The sequence below is a fragment of the Heterodontus francisci genome, chromosome 43, assembly GCF_036365525.1.
Source record: "Heterodontus francisci isolate sHetFra1 chromosome 43, sHetFra1.hap1, whole genome shotgun sequence".
Taxonomy (NCBI): domain Eukaryota; kingdom Metazoa; phylum Chordata; class Chondrichthyes; order Heterodontiformes; family Heterodontidae; genus Heterodontus; species Heterodontus francisci.
The window spans coordinates 30,688,987-30,708,179 of NC_090413.1; the positions used below are offsets into that span (position 1 = coordinate 30,688,987).

At 43.6% G+C, this 19,193-nt stretch overlaps 1 protein-coding gene across 4 annotated transcripts in view; it reads left to right on the forward strand.

The window, feature by feature from the left end:
- The window catches only part of slc44a2 (solute carrier family 44 member 2 (CTL2 blood group)), a 102,484-nt gene that overhangs the window by 16,226 nt on the left and 67,065 nt on the right, over positions 1 to 19,193 (forward strand). For 2 of the 4 annotated variants that reach the window (XR_010970967.1, XM_068021347.1), the window contains exons 1-3: positions 750 to 798; positions 13,728 to 13,776; positions 16,511 to 16,584. Coding sequence is in view for 3 of the 4 variants with exons in the window: in XM_068021347.1 (XP_067877448.1) it covers positions 765 to 798; positions 13,728 to 13,776; positions 16,511 to 16,584 (157 nt within the window). In the remaining variant the exon portion in view is untranslated. Of the gene's footprint in view, positions 1 to 749; positions 799 to 13,727; positions 13,777 to 16,510; positions 16,585 to 19,193 lie in introns of those variants that run through there. The other 2 variants (XM_068021348.1, XM_068021350.1) reach the window with 1 other exon arrangement.

Here is a 19,193-nt window from a genome sequence, read left to right on the forward strand (position 1 = left end):
GAGCCTGGCTGAGAATATCTGAGCAGAGAGTCTTGCTAAGATGGCTCTTTACTGCTGTTACTCCTGTGGTCATACTTTGAACCGCTCCCATTTATTAAGCTTATTAAGGCTGGATATGAGCAGTATACAGTACCTCATTTAAGTGCAAATTGGGACTGTCATTTTTGCTTTCTAGTGGCATTACATTCCCCTTTATTCACCTGTTTCATCACAAAATTTATCAGGACTATTCTGTACTATTCAAATGGAATGTTAAATGGGCAAAGAGCACTTCTCATTTCCTACCTCATTTTAAGGTTTTTTTAATTTCCAAAATATACTTTATTTGTAAAAAACTGTAAAAAAAAAATACATTACAAAACAGTTCAAAACAGCACCAAGTCAACAATACAAAGAGTGCAAAGGAGATCAGTTTCCTTCAATACAGGAGTGAGTTGCCTCACAACCCTTCCATTTAATTTTACCTGCCATGTACTACCTCATTTTAAGGTATTTTTAGTCAAGGCAGGAGGGGAGGCCCTGATGCAATAAAGGAGCTTACCCAGTCACCGCCCAGTAATAGAAGAAACCAGCTTTAGGGTTGTGCCTCCTTTATTCCAATTGCTCCTGTTATTTGCTGAGTTTCCAGTTAAACTGGTCTGGACTGTGTGCTGAGCAGAACAGCATGTCGTGCAGCAGATATACAGGAAGGAGTGCTGTATTGAGCAGTGTAGAGAGTATAACACATCCGTGTGTTGTGTGAAGAATTTGCACAGTTTGAGACCATGAGCACAGAGGAGAATTTCTACGGGAAATATGGTAATAGTTCATGAGCCTGTGCCTATTGTGTTTGGAAACTACTAGTGTTTGTCTTCCGCGTGCTCTGGAGCCTGAAGTGCAGACTGTTGGAGGGGTGCAGTTAAATAGACAGGCCTGCAATAGTATTTACTATCCTGGAGCATTGACAGGATCTTGTACATATTTTGTGCTCATACGAAGCAGAAGACTTGATTAGAATGTTAATTGGCATTGTACAGAAACAATCAGGGCCTGAAATTACAAAGCATTGAGATTTTAATCAGGAAGAGTGAAACTAAATGTAATTTCATTTAAATAACAACTGCATGCAGAAAACTAATTATACTTTATATTTTTAAACCTAAAAGAATCTTGTATCTGGAATGAATAAGACTTGACAGGGACTGACTCTCTGGCTTGTATTAATTGGGGCCTTTAGTAGTGAACTTCCTGTTTAAGGCTCATTCGTACAATTGCTGCAAGTGTATGTGGGTAAATCAGTTCTTAAATTCAAAGGCAGATGATTGATGATTGGAGCACCTTGAATTACTGTGAAGATGTATTGTACTGTAGGGATTGGCTTTGAGATGAACTGGTTAACATGGTGTTCTTGCAATTAAGCTTTCCCTGGCTGATGTGCATTTCCTTTCCCTGCTTTTGGGTCCCCATTAGCTGCGCTACAAATACTGACAGTGTAAGAATACTTGTACAGAGATCATTTTAATTACAAGTTGTACTTGCTAAAAATATATTGAGGTGTGGCACTAACTTTGCCAATTATGAAATTCTCTGAAATTGTGATGGCAACTGGTGTTAAAGGCGCAGAGGGTTTTTTCTATATTCGTTTGTTGGATGTGGATGTTGCAAACAGCATCTAAATAGCACCTTATCAAGTCTCTCAGAAACACCTTGAAACTCTTCACACACAATGGATTACTTTGTGTTGCAGTGACTGTTGCGTGTGAACGAGTTGGTTTTATGTTAAAGGGGAAACAGCAGCTCCTGATAGCATGTTTCACCAAGATAAGCTGGTGGAGATGAGACGTGACTGTGACAGGCAGTGGGACAGAGCATCTTCTGAAAGCTGATAAACATGTGAAAGGACAGCCTCGGGCCTCAGGCTGAGACAGATGGTGGCCATGAGGTCCGGTGGGAGAGAGGTGGTTTTATACCTACCCTCAGAAGGCTCTTGGATTGACTGGCTTGCCTAGAATTTTGCACTTGTATTCATAAAGTATTGTGAAATGCCTGTCAGGTTGAAGTGGAAATAGCAAGCACTCTTCCTCAATAACATACAGAAGGTTGAATTCTGATAGTTACTTTGCCTAAAAACCTTGTGCTTTGATCAAGGTTACTGTAAAATACTGAAAGAGGAATGAGGCATGTGCAAGTACAGAAAGTTAGTCCTCCAATGAACTGTGCAGGCACAACATGGTTTAACACCTGTAATTTCTCACAGAGCTAATGAGCAGCTTCTACTGGGTTGGCCTGGGAAGGTGCAGAATAGACTTATAAAATGAAAGACTTTCCTCTTTTAAAATGAGCAAGGAAGCAAGGCGTTCCATTTTGCAGTTGACAATATTCTGTCCAATTTTACATTGGTGATGTCTCAGCCAGTTTAACCATTGCTTCCCAAGAGACTCCGTGAATGTTCAGTATAATTGTTGATGCCTGCAGATCACAGGTTCAGTTGAGTTAGGCAGACAGAGCAACAGTTTCAACTCTGCTGTAGGTTTCGATGCGCACGAGCTAGGGAGAGCGAAATGCACATGTGGACTTTGGGTGAAAACAGATTTGGGGTCTGCTTTGATGCCCTCTGGGGTGAATAGCCTGCCAGCGCGTGCTGTTTAAGCTCACACATCGTGACCATGGAACTGTATGTGTTAGAATCTTTAGAGGATGAGGGGAGAAAACTACATGTGATTGGATCTGATATAATGGATGGTTTGGATGAAAAGCAGTTACAGTGCGCAGATAGCTGGTGAGCTCCTCTCAGGTGTGGCCTAGCAAGGCATTCATTTACCAACTAGTGATGGGTGCTAAATGCTATCCTTGCCATCTACACGGCACAAGTCAGGAGTGTGATGGAATACTCTCCACTTGCCTGGATGGGTGCAGCTCCAACAACACTCAAGAAGCTCAACACCATCCAGGACAAAGCAGCCCGCTTGATTAGCACCCCATCCATCATCTTAAACATTCACTCCCTCCATCACTGGCACAGATTCCTTCAACAGTCCCGTCCAAACCTGTGTCCTCTATTGCCGAGAGGAACGGGGACAGCAAATGCATGGAAACATCACCACCTGCAAGTCCCTCTCCAAGTTACACGCCGTCCTGACTTGGAAATATATCACCGTTCCTTCATCGTTGCTGGGTTAAAATCCTGGAACTCGCTGCCTAACTGCACAGTGGAAGTACCTTTACCAGGCAGACTGCTGCTCACACCATCTTCTCAAGGGAAATTAGGGTTGGGCAGTAAAAACTGGTCTTGCCAGTAATGCCCACATTCCATGAATTAAAAACAAAAACACCCAAATCCTGCAAAAATGAGTAAAGACCATTTAGCCTGTTAGGATCAGGTGAGGAGAGGTCACCAGATTACAGAGTGATGAGGAATAGATTTGTATTGGATTAGAGTCCAGAACAAATAAAAATAATACACAGTCTGTAGTGACTGGTAGTTCTGCGTTGATAGTTGTTCTTGGAGAAGTTGAGCAGAGGGCGTCTTTCTTGGTGTCACTGTTTTGGATCTAGCAGCCGGCAACTAGGCTATGCACACCCCACCAGGCCTTCTGGCGAGAGAGCGATAGAGAGAGAGTGCCCTTCTGGCTTCTGCACAGATTGAGTCTCTGGCTTGTCTGCTTGTCCAAGGGAAACTCCCAGCTTTCACAGAGATGGACAGATGGTCACATGACTGTCTCAGTGTATTCTCTGGTACCTTCTAATGAGATTCAAGTTTAAGAATTTCAATCTCCCAAGCCTAATGATGTCAGTGTTCACCCCTGGATGGTTCGCCCTTTCAATGTTAATGTCCCACAATGGCTTTGAATGTCTTGCGAATGAAAGCAATCTCAGGTAGTTCAATCAATAGGGCAAGCCACTGTTTAGGGTACAGGTTAATCAGACATGTGTCTTCACATTGATGCCGTGGAATGTGCAAGGTTTCCAAATACAAATGGTGGTGGCTATTTTTAGCTATGGCCAAGTCTAAAAGTTGTCCTTAATATCCAACTTTCTTTTTTTAAGTTTAATGTAAGTTTTCAACCGATGAATTAAAAATCCTCATTTGGCATAACATGTTTTCTTCACAAGCCCATCTTGGATCAGGTCTGTCATTACATGCTCCCTGATAGCTGAGTGAATAAAGTACTGTCCTGTATATGGGATCTATAGACCTGGAAAGTCCCCAGTCAGTGCTGATTTGACTGGCCTTTTTTAAAAATATTTTTATATTATATATTTGTTTTATTTTATTTTGTTAACTGTGTGTCTGTTTTTCATGTAGACAGAGCTGCTCATGATACCGCTATTTTTAAAAATTCTTTTGTGGGATGTGGGCATCGTTGGCCAGGCCAGCATTTATTGCCCATCCCTAATTGCCCTTGAGAAGGTGGTGGTGAGATGCCTTCTTGAATCCCTGCAGTTCACATGGGGTAGTACACCCACAGTGCTGTTAGGAAGGGAGTACCATTGACTCCAGTTTTGCTAGGGCTTCCTGATGCCATACCCGGTCAAATGCTGCCTAGATGTCAAGAGCAGTCACTCTCACCTTACCTCTTGAGTTCAGCTCTTTTGTCCATGTTTGAACCAAGACTGTAATGAGGTCAGGAGCTGAGTGGCCCTCACGGAACCCAAACCGAGTGTCAGTGAGCAGGTTATAGCGAAGTAAGTGCCGCTTGATAGCGCTGTTGATGACACCTTCCATCACTTTGCTGATGATTGAGAGTAGACTGATGGGGCGGTAATTGGCCGGGTTGCACTTGTCCTGCCTTTTGTGTACAGGACATATCTGGGCAATTTTCCACATTGCCAGGTAGATGCCAGTGTTGTAGCTGAACTGGAACAGCTTGGCTAGGGGCGCGGCAAGTTCTGGAGCACAGGTCTTCAGTACTATTGCTGGAATGTTGTCAGGGCCCATAGCTTTTGCAGTATCCGGTGCCTTCAGTCATTTCTTGATATCACGCGGAGTGAAATTGAAGACTGGCATCTGTGATGCTGGGGACTTCAGGACGCGGCCAAGCTAAAGGTCTGCTACCCAGCCCGAACCCGACAGGACCCTACGACATGTGTCAGGTTTGGGTCGGGTCGGGCCCCTCTTCCGGGTCCGGATGTCCGGCTCGGCTCGGCTGGGCATGACCGGACACACATGGTCAATGCTCTGCAGGTAAGTATTAAAAATAAAAAACTTACCTGAGCTGGGAGACCGGGACGAAACTGAGTCTGCGCAGTGAGTGAGTGACGTCAGCACGCATGCATTGCAGCTTCCTGGAGGTTCCGAGTCGGAAGGTAAGTAAAGGGATGGTCGGGCTCAGGTCGGGTTGAAATTGGAGGGACTCGGGCTGGGTCGGGCTTGGGTCCGCTGTGGTTCGGTCAGGTTCGGGTCGGGTTCTTTTTCCTCGACCTAAGCAGGCCTTTAGGCCAAGCTGGATCATCCACTCAGCACTTCTGGCTGAAGATTGTTGCAAATGCTTCAGCCTTATCTTTTGCATTGACAAGCCCCCTGATGTTAGTAAGGAGTACTTTTCAGGGTCCCCAGGGCCGCTTTTGCTGTTGTTGTTTCCAGTGCCTAGGTCAATGCCGGGTGATCCATCTGGTTTCATTCCTTTTTGACTTTGTAGCCGTTTGATACAACTGAGTGGCTTGCTAGGCCATTTCAGAGGGCATTTAAGAGTCAACCACATTGCTGGGTTCTGGAGTCACATGTAGGCCAGATCAGGCAGGGACAGCAGATTTCCTTCCTTCCCTAAAGGGAGGGCATTAGTGAACCAGATAGGTTTTTACAACAATTGACCATGGTTTCATGGCCATCATTAGCCTAGCTTTTTAATTCCAGATTTTATTAATTGAATTCACATTCCACCTTCTGTCATAGTGGGATTCGAACCCATCTCCCCTGAGCAATATCTTGGGTTTCTGGGTTATTAGTCTAGTGACAATACCACTACGCCACTGCCTCACTCTGGACAAATGCTTTGTCTTTCACCACAAACATTAACACACTCTTTGCCTTTGTCCCAGGGCAGCTTTGTTATTTAATCTCTCCTGCCCTCTGTCCTATCACACACATTGCCTTTTGTTCTCTTCCCCACTGCCCTCCACCCCCTCTCACCCCCTTCACTTGCTTGAAACCTAATTCTTTTCTACCTTTGCCAGTTCTGATGAAAGTTCATGGACTTGATTGATGAAGGAAGGGCAGTGGATGTTATCTATATGGACTTCAGTAAAGCCTTTGACAAGGTCCCTCATGGCAGACTGGTACAAAAGGTGAAGTCACACAGGATCAGAGGTGAGCTGGCAAGATGGATACAGAACTAGCTCAGTCATAGAAGACAGAGGGGAACAGTGGAAGGATGCTTTTCTGAATGGAGGGATGTGACTAGTGGTGTTCCGCAGGGATCAGTGCTGGGACCTTTGCTGTTTGCATTATATATAAATGATTTGGAGGAAAATGTAGCTGGTCTGATTAATAAGTTTGCGGACGACACAAAGGTTGGTGGAGTTGCGGATAGTGATGAGGATTGTCAGAGGATACAGCAGGATATAGATCGGTTGGAGACTTGGGCGGAGAAATGGCAGATGGAGTTTAATCCGGACAAATGTGAGGTAATGAATTTTGGAAGGTCTAATGCAGGTGGGAGGTATACAGTAAATGGCAGAACCCTTAGGAGTATTGACAGGCAGAGAGATCTGGGCGTACAGGTCCACAGGTCACTGAAAGTGGCAACGCAGGTGGATAAGGTAGTCAGGAAGGCATATGGCATGCTTGCCTTCATCGGTCGGGGCATAGAGTATAAAAATTGGCAAGTCATGCTGCAGCTGTACAGAACTTTAGTCAGGCCACACTTAGAATATTGCGTGCAATTCTGGTCGCCACACTACCAGAAGGACGTGGATGCTTTGGAGAGGGTACAGAAGAGGTTTACCAGGATGTTGCCTGGTCTGGAGGGCATTAGCTATGAGGAGAGGTTGGATAAACTCTGATTGTTTTCACTGGAACGATGGAGGTGGAGGGGTGACATGATAGAGGTTTACAAAGTTATGAGCGGCATGGACAGAGTGGATAGTCAGAAGCTTTTTCCCAGGGTGGAAGAGTCAGTTACTAGGGGACATAGGTTTAAGGTGCGAGGGGCAATGTTTAGAGGGGATGTGCGAGGCAAGTTCTTTACACAGAGGGTGGTGAGTGCCTGGAACTTGCTGCCGGGGGAGGTGGTGGAAGCAGGTACGATAATGACGTTTAAGAGGCATCTTGACAAATACATGAATAGAATGGGAATAGAGGGATACGGTCCCTGGAAGTGCAGAAGGTTTTAGTTTAGACAGGCATCAAGATCGGCGCAGGCTTGGAGAGCCGAATGGCCTGTTCCTGTGCTGTGCTGTTCTTTGTTCTTTGTTTGTTTGTTTGACCTGAAACATTAACTCCGCTTCTCTCTCCACAGATGCTGCCTGTCTTGCTGAGCATTTACAGCACTGTCTGTTTTTATTTCTGATTTGAACTGTTCTGTATTGAATAGTTGATTTCAGTGGGGCACTGGTGGAGATATTACAACTGGTCTCCAGTTCCCCAGAGTAGGGAGGGAGAAAACATCAGCTGAGATTCCTGCTCGTGATACGAACATCATATGTGATATCTATCTTATGATCTCCCTTGAAAAATGACATTGTGGTTTGGATAGGATTGGACTTGGCTGAATGCCTCCACAGTTGAATAGTTTGTCAGCATTCACCATCCAGGCAGACTGCAAGAGCTGACTTTGAGGTTCAGTAGGGCAGGTGGCATGTGTGGTATTTTACCCCAATGTGATGCAGCACTTTTCAGGAAAGAAAATGCGGTGAAAATTGAGGGAGGCAAAAAACTTAGTGGGAGTCGGGTAGAAAGGTTCCTGCCAGCCTCACAGAGAGTGGTGTGAAATCACAGGCTAGTTTTTAAAAATGAATCTGTAACCTATATTAATTTCATTTAACCAAGTTACTTGGCCAACTACCACAGTTCAGGATGTTATTTGGGAGCATGCACAGGAAATTCCAACCATTTTCCATAGAAATCTGATTAAATTCCCAAAATGAAGGAAGTTTAGGTACAGAATATACAAAACTTGGATAAAATTGGAAGTTTACATCTCCCCAGTGGCTCAGATAAATCAGTGTGGCACAGACCTGGAAGACTCAGATTCAACTGCTGCAATTCCTCAGGTGTCTATAGTTGACCTTACTGACCCTGGGATCAGAAGGGGAAAATCACCTGTATGTGTGTATAATATATGTACATCTATGAAGGAGTACTCACACTCTAAGAAAACACGAGCTAGTTTATACTTAATGAGATACCAGAGGGCCGTTGGTGCCCATGCCACCCTGAAATTCCTACCTCTTCTTATGGAGGAGGTGGAGGAACATGTCGCTACAAGACGCACGGCCTAATTAATCTGCCATTCCTTTTGTCCCCGCATGCTTCCACTGAAGTTCATTGTTCAGCAACTGCACATACATTCTCCAGGTATTCGTAGTAATGACTGAGTATCCATCTCAAATGATGCAAAGTCAGGGCAAAACTACTTTGCCAACAAACTTGGTGCATGTATCAGGCTTTCTGTATAGTGGGAGGGATCAAGAATGATCAAGAATTTGGTAAGTGGAGACAAGATGTTGAAACATGTTTTGTGTTAGAATTCTGTGCTTGGCAGGAAGTGGCTCATGGGGTGCTTGCTGACAACATGTTACTGGAAACATTGCAGGAAGATGTTTCCTCTGAGCTGATGACACTCACTATACTGCAGATCTTTGTAGTCAGGGCCAGTCAGTTTAGCAGATTGTTTCTCTATTTTATTGTGGTGGTTGAACTGATTTGAAGGGACCTGTTGCTTGTTCAGCATGATATCACTGTCCAAGTAGGAATGTGTGTGAGCCCTCTCTCTGGCCACATTGACAGCAACAGTCTGCCATTTGCTCAGCCTCTGAAAGAAAAACTGAAGGCCTCATTAATTGTTTACTTGACTCTGTGGGCGTCACACATGCCCCTAAATCAGACATTTGCGGGTTAAAACCCGACTTCCGAATTATAGCACGTAAACTAGGCTAATGATTCAGTGCAGTACTGAGGGTGTACTTGGCTGCAGGGAGCACTGTCCTTCATATCAGCCAATGTTGGTCAGTTAAGACGTTAAGATCCTGTGCAGTGTCTGCCACGCAGGGCAATATTTTAATTCATAGGGTATTTATTGAGAGATGAACTCTTCTCAAATATGTTGATTGCTGATTCATTCCAGTGCTATTTGTGGGTGGTTACAGTGTGTAAACTGACTTTGTATTGTCTGTCCAGCTAACACCAGCCTCTGCTCTCCAGAGTAATTCTTAGTTTGAAGAGCTCGGATATTTTGACAATATGAGAAGTCAGTACATGAACACTAGTATTTCTGTTTCCTCTTGTGTGTTGGTTTCATTAATGTACATGTAGACAGCATGAACCCCGTGAAACAACTTCCTACTCACCTTGAACTCAATTACTGTCTTTAATTTTTCTGTGTAACCCCCCCACCCAACTCTAGTGCATTTAATTTCTTTGATTTTGAATCCTTTTGTTTTGCTTTGATCCCATGTTGTTTGATGTTTGGAAAAATGTCACTTGACACATGCACACAAGTGAGAGCAGATCTCGGAGAGTAGTTAGTTTCCTGTGTGACATTGAGCGTTGAGGTATTACTACAAAAACAGCAAGGGCTGCAGATGTCTGGAAAAACCATGATTGTAGGCTACCCATAAAGTTGAACTGTTTGACCTAATCCTTGTACCATTAGTTAATGAGAACAGTTTTTCCTTGTCCAACTTATTTAAGCCTGTCATAATCTTGTTCACTTCTATTAAATCTCCCCTCAATCTCCTTTGTTCTAAGGAGAACAACCCCAGCTTTTCCAACCTATCCCTGGAACTATAGTGATGAATCTCCTCTACACCCTCTCAAGGACCCACACATCTTTCCTGAAGTGTGATGACCAGAACTGGACGCAGTACTCCAGTTAGGGCCTAACCAGAGTATTCTAAAGGTTCAGCATAACTTCCCTGCTTTTGTACTCAATGCCTGTATTTATGAAACCCAAGATCCCATCTGCTTTACTAACCACTCTCTCAATATGCCCTGCCACCTTCAAAGATGGATGCACATGCACCCCCAGGTCCCTCTGTTCCTGCACATTCTATAGAACTGTGCCATTAAGTATATATTGCCTCTCCCTATTTCTTCTGCCAAAATGCACTTGTCAGTATGAAATTCCATTCTGCTAGCCTACCTATGTCCTGTTGCAGGCAGTTCATACCATTCTCACTGCCACACCTCCAAGTTTGGCGTCATCTCTGTATTCCAAGATCCAAGTCCTTTTATATATAGCAAAAAAAGCAGTGATCCCAACACTGACCCTTGGGGAAACAACACTGTCTACCATCCTCCAGTCTGAAAAACAGCCATTTACTACGACTCGCTGTTTTCTGTCCTTAAGCCAATTTTTTATCCAATTGGACACTGACTCTACTATTCCTTGCGCTTCAGTTTTGTTAACCAGCCTTTTATGTGGTACCTTATCAAAAGCTTTCTTAAAATCCATATAAACAACATCCACCGCATTCCTTTCATCAACCTTTCTGTTACTTCATCAAAAAATTCAACTAGATTAGTCAAGCATGATCTGCCTTTTACAAATCCATGCTGGCTATCCTCAATTAATTTACACCTCTCTAAGTGTCTGTTGATGTAAAAGATCCCATGGTATTATTTGAAGAGCAGGGAATTCTCCCTGGTGTCCTGGCCAATTTTTATACTTCAACCAGCACTTAAAACAGATTAAGTTAAAAGCAAAATACTGCGGATGCTGGAAATCTGAAACAAAAACAAGAAATGCTGGATTCACTCAGCAGGTCTGGCAGCATCTGTGGAAAGAGAAGCAGAGTTAACGTTTCGGGAAGGGTCACTGACCCGAAACGTTAACTCTGCTTCTCTTTCCACAGATGCTGCCAGACCTGCTGAGTGAATCCAGCATTTCTTGTTTTTGTTGCTTAAAACAGATTATCTGGTTATTTATTTTGTTGCTGTTAGTGGGACCTTGCTCTGTGCAATTTAGTTGCTGCATTTTCTATAAGCTTATGAGGAAGTACATACAGTTTGAAGATGACAGCTGTACTTAAGGAAGTGACTGATGTTTGCAACATAAATACTTGCAGAGGCCATTTGCTGCAATGGAAGAAATTCTCTTGAACATTATGATAGTGACGTCACCTCAAAGTAAATAATGATGTTCTTTTAATGTTTTGAGGCCATGAAAGACATTGTATAAATGCAAGTTTCTGTAAGATATTTCCACTTAATTTTGAAAAAAAGCATTGGATTATCAATTAAAAAGCATTGAATGTATTCCAATAATAATGGAATAGAAATTCAGAATCCTAAAGGAACTGATAGCTACGAATAAAGTGTGTGTTCCCATGTAATTGTTTAGTTAGTGTGTTGATGTTTATCAATTTTCTGTTGTGATCAATGCCCGCACGAAGAGAGAATGCACAGGTACAACGCCCAGTTTTCACACAAGGTGGGGGCGGGGTTACCATATGTAACAGAACTGCAAATGTTAACAGGAAAGTGCTTCTAGTATCATCCTAGATTGTTTATCAATGTGGGAAATGCTAAATGGGAAAAGCCCACAGTCTAACTTGTTCATTTTTTTACCATCTTGATAGTCGCATGATACAACAGCCAAAGCAATTCTTACTCGCAGTCAGCCTTGTTAATATTGAGGGTGGGTTTGGTGTGGGGGAGGTGGGGTGCAGGGTGACTGGAAGGCAGATACCGAGTGGCATTGAGGTGTTTCCAGAGAGGGAGTTGAGAGTTCAGGGCAGGGTTGGGGATGAGAAATATTACATTGTTCCCATAAACCACCACCTAGTTGGTGAATGATGCTGGTCCGGGAGCAGGCCGGCCAGTCCAGGACCAAGAGCCAGCCAGCTAATTTGGGAACGGGAGCTGGATGGTTGGTTCGGGACTTGGACCGGGTGCTGAATGACTGCTGAGCTTGTTGGTTTTACATTTGAGGCGCTTGAGCTCTGAATAATCTTTTTTCTGCTACCCCAGTAGAACAAAAGGCATCCATTCGATCTCAGGAACGCTGAAGCAATCTTCACTACAGAAAGCGCTGGCTCCTTTTATGTGAACTCACTAAATATGGTTCATTTGGAATATTTATTTGTTGACTGCAAGCTGGTTCAGTGAAACTTGTTGGATTTTACTTCCATTCTCTGTTTTTGGTTATTGTGCAACTGTAGATTTTTTCCCAGCTGATTCATCACTCTGGAGGACGTGCCCAATTTTTTAACACAGAGACATGGTCACATTTTCCAAAACCTATCTAGAATCAAAAGAATATGTAATTACTCTGAAGTGCAGAACAAGAAGAGACTGTTCCTAGTGAGGGCCAGTGCCCTACGGGGCTGGTAAGGGCTGGTACTGTTTTGTAACCAAGAACTTGCTGCCAGTTGTTGGTTATTGCCCAGGTTTTCCTTGTCTCTATGAAGATGCTGACTTCTGTTACCATTGGCACTGCACCCTCCCAGTACATCGCTCAAGTGGCCAGTCTTCACAGGAACCTAGTCTATGAATATGAGCAGAATATTCAAATGTGGAGGGTGGTCGAGTCAAGCCTAATTCTGTGCTCACCTACCATTAACAATGCTCATTCTCCAGAGGAAGCCACTAAATTGGAAACAGGAACCCAGGAAGTTTTACTTTCTTCCCTAACCAAGGGAATACCGAGGCCTTTTGTATCCTCTCTACCCCTGCCTACGTAGGATCAGCTAACAACACAGACTGTGCATGGCTCAGTATGTCAAACAGTGTCATTACCCAGTGAACCATCAGGAGCAACTGCACTCAACTGTTCCCTGGAATCAAATTCCCCATTGCTATGACCCTGCAAAATCCTGTGTATTATGTTCTCTGTTGTAAGATTGTACATCAAGCTGCGTGGATCGTATACAAGCCCTAAAGGAATGAGAGCCTACATTTCTTTGTCTCATTAATGAATGGGTGACAGACATAACAGGTAGTGCATCTCCTGTAGAAACCAGGGAAGAGAGAGAGGGGTGGCCAATTTAAATAGGTGCCATGACCTATTTGACCAACTAGGTGTTCTTTGTTTTATTTGTTCTCTATGAATTTTTAAACCAAATTGGTAACCCCTTTAATTTAAACGATTTGATGACTTTGTTGAAACAATTCGTAGAGATTTGATGAAAACATATTAGTGCACTGTAAAGCAGCTTACGGAAAAATTTCAATCCTTTTGTTGGATTTGTTAAGTCAGCGCGTGAGTCCCAGTTTACATAGTATTGATCATGAAAACTTCATGCTGCAGTGTAATGGCTGCCTCGGTCCTTGTCACTTACAACTAGACACATGTCATCACTTCATAGCACTGCTTTGTAATAGACTCTCATAAGCTGTCACAGCCTTTAACAAGGATCCTATTTACCTAACCATCAAGTATCTATAATGAAATTGTATGTCAACAGGAAGGGTGCCAGTTGTATTTCTGTTATTTGTGTACATCTGAGTTCTGTAACATGCTGCGGTACAAAACTTAAGAGCCTTGTGTAAATTTATATTTGTTCTTCTGTAAATTTGAATGTTATGTATAATTTATATAAATCTACATATGTATACATATTTTAATGTACCTTTTTGTGAGTTTTAGATGAACCAAAGAAATTTGATCCATCATTCAAAGGGCCGATTGCAAACAGGTAGGAGAAAATATGGCCTTCATTTTCTCCGTACTGGATTTTTGTATTCCCTTGAATGAGTAAAAGTATGGATTCTGCAGTACCAAACTTAGGTTTTGTCTAGAGATTATTTTGAGCTGTATAAGGCACAGTGCTGGTGGGTACAGGTCTATCACTGTATAATACTGGGGTACAGAACTGGTGGATACAGGTCTATCACTGTATAACACTGGGATGCAGTACTGGTGGGGACTGGTCTGTCACTGTATAACACTGGGGTACAGTACTGGCGGGGACAGGTCTGTCACTGTATAACACTGAGGTATAGTACTGGTGGGGACAGGTCTGTCACTGTATAACACTGGGGTACAGTACTGGTGCGGACAGGTCTGTCACTGTATAACACTGGGTACAGTACTGGCGGGTACAGGTCTGTCACTGTATAACACTGGGGTACAGTAGTGGTGAGTACAGGTCTGTCACTATAACACTGGGGTACAGTACTGGCGGGGACAGGTCTGTCACTGTATATCACTGGGGTACAGTACTGGCGGGGACAGGTCTGTCACTGTATAACACTGAGGTATAGTACTGGTGGGGACAGGTCTGTCACTGTATAACACTGGGGTACAGTACTGGTGCAGACAGGTCTGTCACTGTATAACACTGGGTACAGTACTGGCGGGGACAGGTCTGTCACTATAACACTGAGGTATAGTACTGGTGGGGACAGGTCTGTCACTGTATAACACTGGGGTACAGTACTGGTGCGGACAGGTCTGTCACTGTATAACACTGGGTACAGTACTGGCGGGTACAGGTCTGTCACTGTATAACACTGGGGTACAGTAGTGGTGAGTACAGGTCTGTCACTATAACACTGGGGTACAGTACTGGTGGGGACAGGTCTGTCACTGTATATCACTGGGGTACAGTACTGGCGGGGACAGGTCTGTCACTGTATAACACTGAGGTATAGTACTGGTGGGGACAGGTCTGTCACTGTATAACACTGGGGTACAGTACTGGTGCGGACAGGTCTGTCACTGTATAACACTGGGTACAGTACTGGCGGGTACAGGTCTGTCACTGTATAACACTGGGGTACAGTAGTGGTGGGTACAGATCTGTCACTGTATAACACTGGGGTACAGTACTGGTGGGGACAGGTCTGTCACTATAACACTGGGGTATAGTACTGGTGGGGACAGGTCTGTCACTGTATAACACTGGGGTATAGTACTGGTGGGGACAGGTCTGTCACTGTATAACACTGGGGTACAGTACTGGTGGGGACAGGTCTGTCACTGTATAACACTGGGGTACAATACTGGTGGGGACAGGTATGTCACTGTATAACACTGGGGTACAATACTGGTGGGGACAGGTCTGTCACTGTATAACACTGGGGTACAATACTGGCGGGGACAGGTCTGTCACTGTATAACACTGGGGTATAGTACTGGTGGGGACAGGTATGTCACTGTATAACACTGGGGTACAGTACTGGTGGGGACAGGTCTGTCACTGTATAACACTGGGGTACAATACTGGCGGGGACAGGTCTGTCACTGTATAACACTGGGGTATAGTACTGGTGGGGACAGGTCTGTCACTGTATAACACTGGGGTATAGTACTGGTGGGGACAGGTCTGTCACTGTATAACACTGGGGTACAGTACTGGTGGGGACAGGTCTGTCACGTATAACATTGGGGTACAGTATGGGTGGTTTAACTTCTGTTTTAGGAGACTGAGGGTAATGTGTCTTTACACGTATGTCACTCGAAATCATTGCCTGAGTTCACTGGATCTTGACTCAGTAACCGTTCTTGGTTTCATGCCTCTTGATTTCAGGAAATTATCAAATTTGTCAATTTCTGGCCTTTTATTAATACTGGGATTTTCAAACAATTTTTTGATAGCCAGGGGGTCATGAATAAAGTAACCAGTTAATCAGTTTGATTTATTCTATTTCTTATCAGTTTGATTTGATTTGATCAAAAAAATGACTTTGTAAGTAGTGTTGGTGAGTATTTTGTTATTTTTGTAATCATTTTGGAACAGATTAATAGTGTCTCAGTTTCCCAACCCTTTTCATTCATTTCCTCCCCCTATATTCTTTCCACTCCCCCCAATTCCTTGGACTTGCTGGACACAGTCCTAAAGGCACCAATCTCCATCTAAAACTTGCACAAATGTCGATCTTTGTATGTGAGATTTAATGGTGACAGGATATTTGAGACTTTGCAGCCAAGTCCCACTCCTTTCCTGTTTGATATCAATACATGCCCTTTCGAGCAGCTTTCGCTGCATGGTGATGAAGAGCAAGAACCTTTACAGATTTTTCTCCTTAGCTGCTATGAGTGCTGAGATCAGCTAACTCAGCATAAACCAGGATTAAACCTGGAGCCTTCAGCTCTCTTTCATGTTCCCTTTACAATGAGTACCTGAAGGGCCACACAGTGAGATTTCATTGTCAGCAAAGCAAAACCAAGCACTCAAACCCAGATCTCATTGTTGCCCTGACCCCAGTTCACTTTAGGACTGGCAGAAGCCCTGTCCATCAGGGAGAAAGTGTGTAGACTGGATGAGGGCTATGTGACACTTCATGCTTGTTTTCTCTAAAAATGTGGCATCAGTTTACAAGCAGGGAGAGTAGTAATAAAACCAATGATGTGATGCAAAGCTGTAGTACCCAGTGTGTGTCCTGGTTTGTTACTAACTTGTTCTGTCTTGGTCCCTGTCCCGGCAGGAGCTGCACTGACATCATCTGCTGCTTAGTCTTCTTTGTGGCCATTGTCGGATACTTCATTGTGGGGATAGTGGGTAAGTAAACTCTTACTATGGGTGGTGTAGGTGTCACAGACCAGAAAGTAACCTGTTCCTGGTGTTGCTTTTGAACCAGCCCTGGGAGCTGTGCGCAGCACCATTATATTTTGACTTATTCTTTACCTCTCTACCTGTGGTGAAACATGTCGAGGGTAACTCCCTGTAATGTGGAAATGGGATCTTTTCTCATTCTTGCTTTTCCTCTCTAGGACCTCACCAAAATGTTTCTAAGTTCTTCAGGAGCCCCATGGTGATTGTTGGAAGATGATTTGCTTGTGGAGGGGGATGGAAGCTGTGCTTCATCCTATCTGCGATCTAGGTCCATGGATGTTAATTTCCATGGGTGGAGGGGTTGGTAGAAATCTGAATTAGATTTTTTCTCCCTCAACTCCCAATTATTGGGCCCTTGTGTTATTAGCCAGCTCAGTAACCACCCACAGCTCCTCACTGACCCAGGCAGGCCATTCATTTGCTGAGCAATTGGGGAGCTTAGACATTTCTAACTGTTTGGATCTGGCCTGACTAATCAAAATTTTGCAAATTAGAATTTTGTTTTTTTACATAATGGGAGCAAAGTATATTATCAGCCTGCACATAAGCTCCCTGGGCTTGGGTAAGTAGGAATGTGGTCCTATGTGAAGAGAGTTAGCTCCGTATTATTTTTAATTCCCGGGATATGTGCAACACTGGTGAAGCTGGCATTTATTGCCCATCCCTAGTTGCCTTCGAGAAGGGCATGGAGGTATCAAGTGAGCATTCATCAGCAGTTCGATTCAAAGACTCTAAACACAGGTGATGGGCCTCTGCACAACATATACTTGGTTGACTAATAAAATAGGGGAGAGCAGAAAGTTGCTAGGAAAGAAAGTGAAATCTGATGGAGCTGTATAAAATGCTAGTTAGGCCACAGCTGGAGTACTGTGTACAGTTCTGGGCACCACATTATAGGAAGGATGTCATAGCACTGGAGAGGGTGCAGAGGAGATTCACCAGGATGTTGCCTGGGCTGGAGCATTTCAGCTATGAAGAGAGACTGGATAGGCGAGGGTTGTTTTCCTTAGAGCAGAGAAGGCTGAGGGGGGACCTGATTGAGGTATACAAAATTGAGGGAAATTGATAGGATAGATAGGAAGAAACTTTTTCAATAACCAGGGGACATAGATTTAAGGTAAGGGGCAGGAGGTTTAGAGGGGATTTGAGGAAAAAAAATTTCACTCAGAGGGTGGTTGGAATTTGGAACATACACACTGCCTGAAGAGGCAGTAGAGGCAGGAACCCTCACAACATTTAAGAAATATTTAGATAAGCACTTGAAACGCCATAGCATACAAGGCTACAGGCCAAGTGCTGTAAAATGGGATTAGAATAGATAGGTACTTGATGGTAGGCACAGACACAATAGGCTGAAGGGCCTGTTTCTGTGCTGTATAACTCTGTGACTCTATGAGTCTGGGTAATTTGCAACAGGTGCAAAGGGTGAGAATTTAAAATATCTTAGTCACTTTTTAGTTCTTTTAAGAATTACTTTAGAACCTGCTCTGGACTTTATTTTGATCTGACTATAAACATTTCTATGTCCTGTGCCTAAAGTCTCACTAATGTCAATATTTGCCTATTTTATTCACATTTGTGACTTTATAATTTGTCCCCCATCTTCCCCTGAAGCTGTTGACTGTTGTTGGTTTAATAGAGGAGTGACTGACTGACGTCCCATAGGGTTTTAGAGTGGATGGAAAGAGGAAATTGTTATCCCTTCATTTGGGCTGGAATCAACTCCCAGTGTCAAAGGACAGTGGCTATCCCCAAGGTATCCTGATCCTGACTGTATGTGTCAATAGCCAATCAGCATTGTTTTTCTACTTCTGTGGAAAAGTTTTATTTAATCACCAATTTATTAACAAATTAAGTTTACAAGAGAAAATCACACATTGCCAATTGAAAGCTTAGAGTGTTTTAGTGGACGGTGCCTATTCACTTAGAGCCAATCTCCCATTAATTGCCTGTTATGTTGTGCCATGTATATTAATCCACATGACAGGTTCTGCCTATCAAGTAAGAAATATGATTACACAAGCTGCAGGCCACACCTGTTTGTTGTAGTGACTGTGGGAAAAATACCTGTCTTGTGGCCTCAACGTTGTCCAAAAATACTGCAACAGGACTCCCTGTATGAAGAGATTCCAGGTTAGATTCATTGCTGAGATGTGGCCATTGCAGGCAAAGCCAGCATTTATTGCCCTTCCCTATTTTTCTTTGAGAAGTTGGTGGTGAGCCGCTTTCTTGAACAACCACAGTCGTGTGGTGAAGGTGCTCCCACAGTGCCATTCGGGAGGAAGTTCTGGGATTTTGACCCAGTGATGAAGAAGGAAAAGCTATCTGCTGAGTGGCTTTTGTGCATCTGCTGTTGGTTGGGAGGGGCTGAATTTTCTTGTCTTAGCCTGTACTTGCCATCTGACTAAGCAGGGATGACATTCCTATACATACTCAGAAGGAATACAGTTTGTAGCAGCGAAGAATTTTGGTTTAGAAGAAACTCATTGTATTTGTCGTACCAGTCAGAGGGCTGCCCATTCAAACCCTATTTCTCTGCTCATTCTATGTAATCT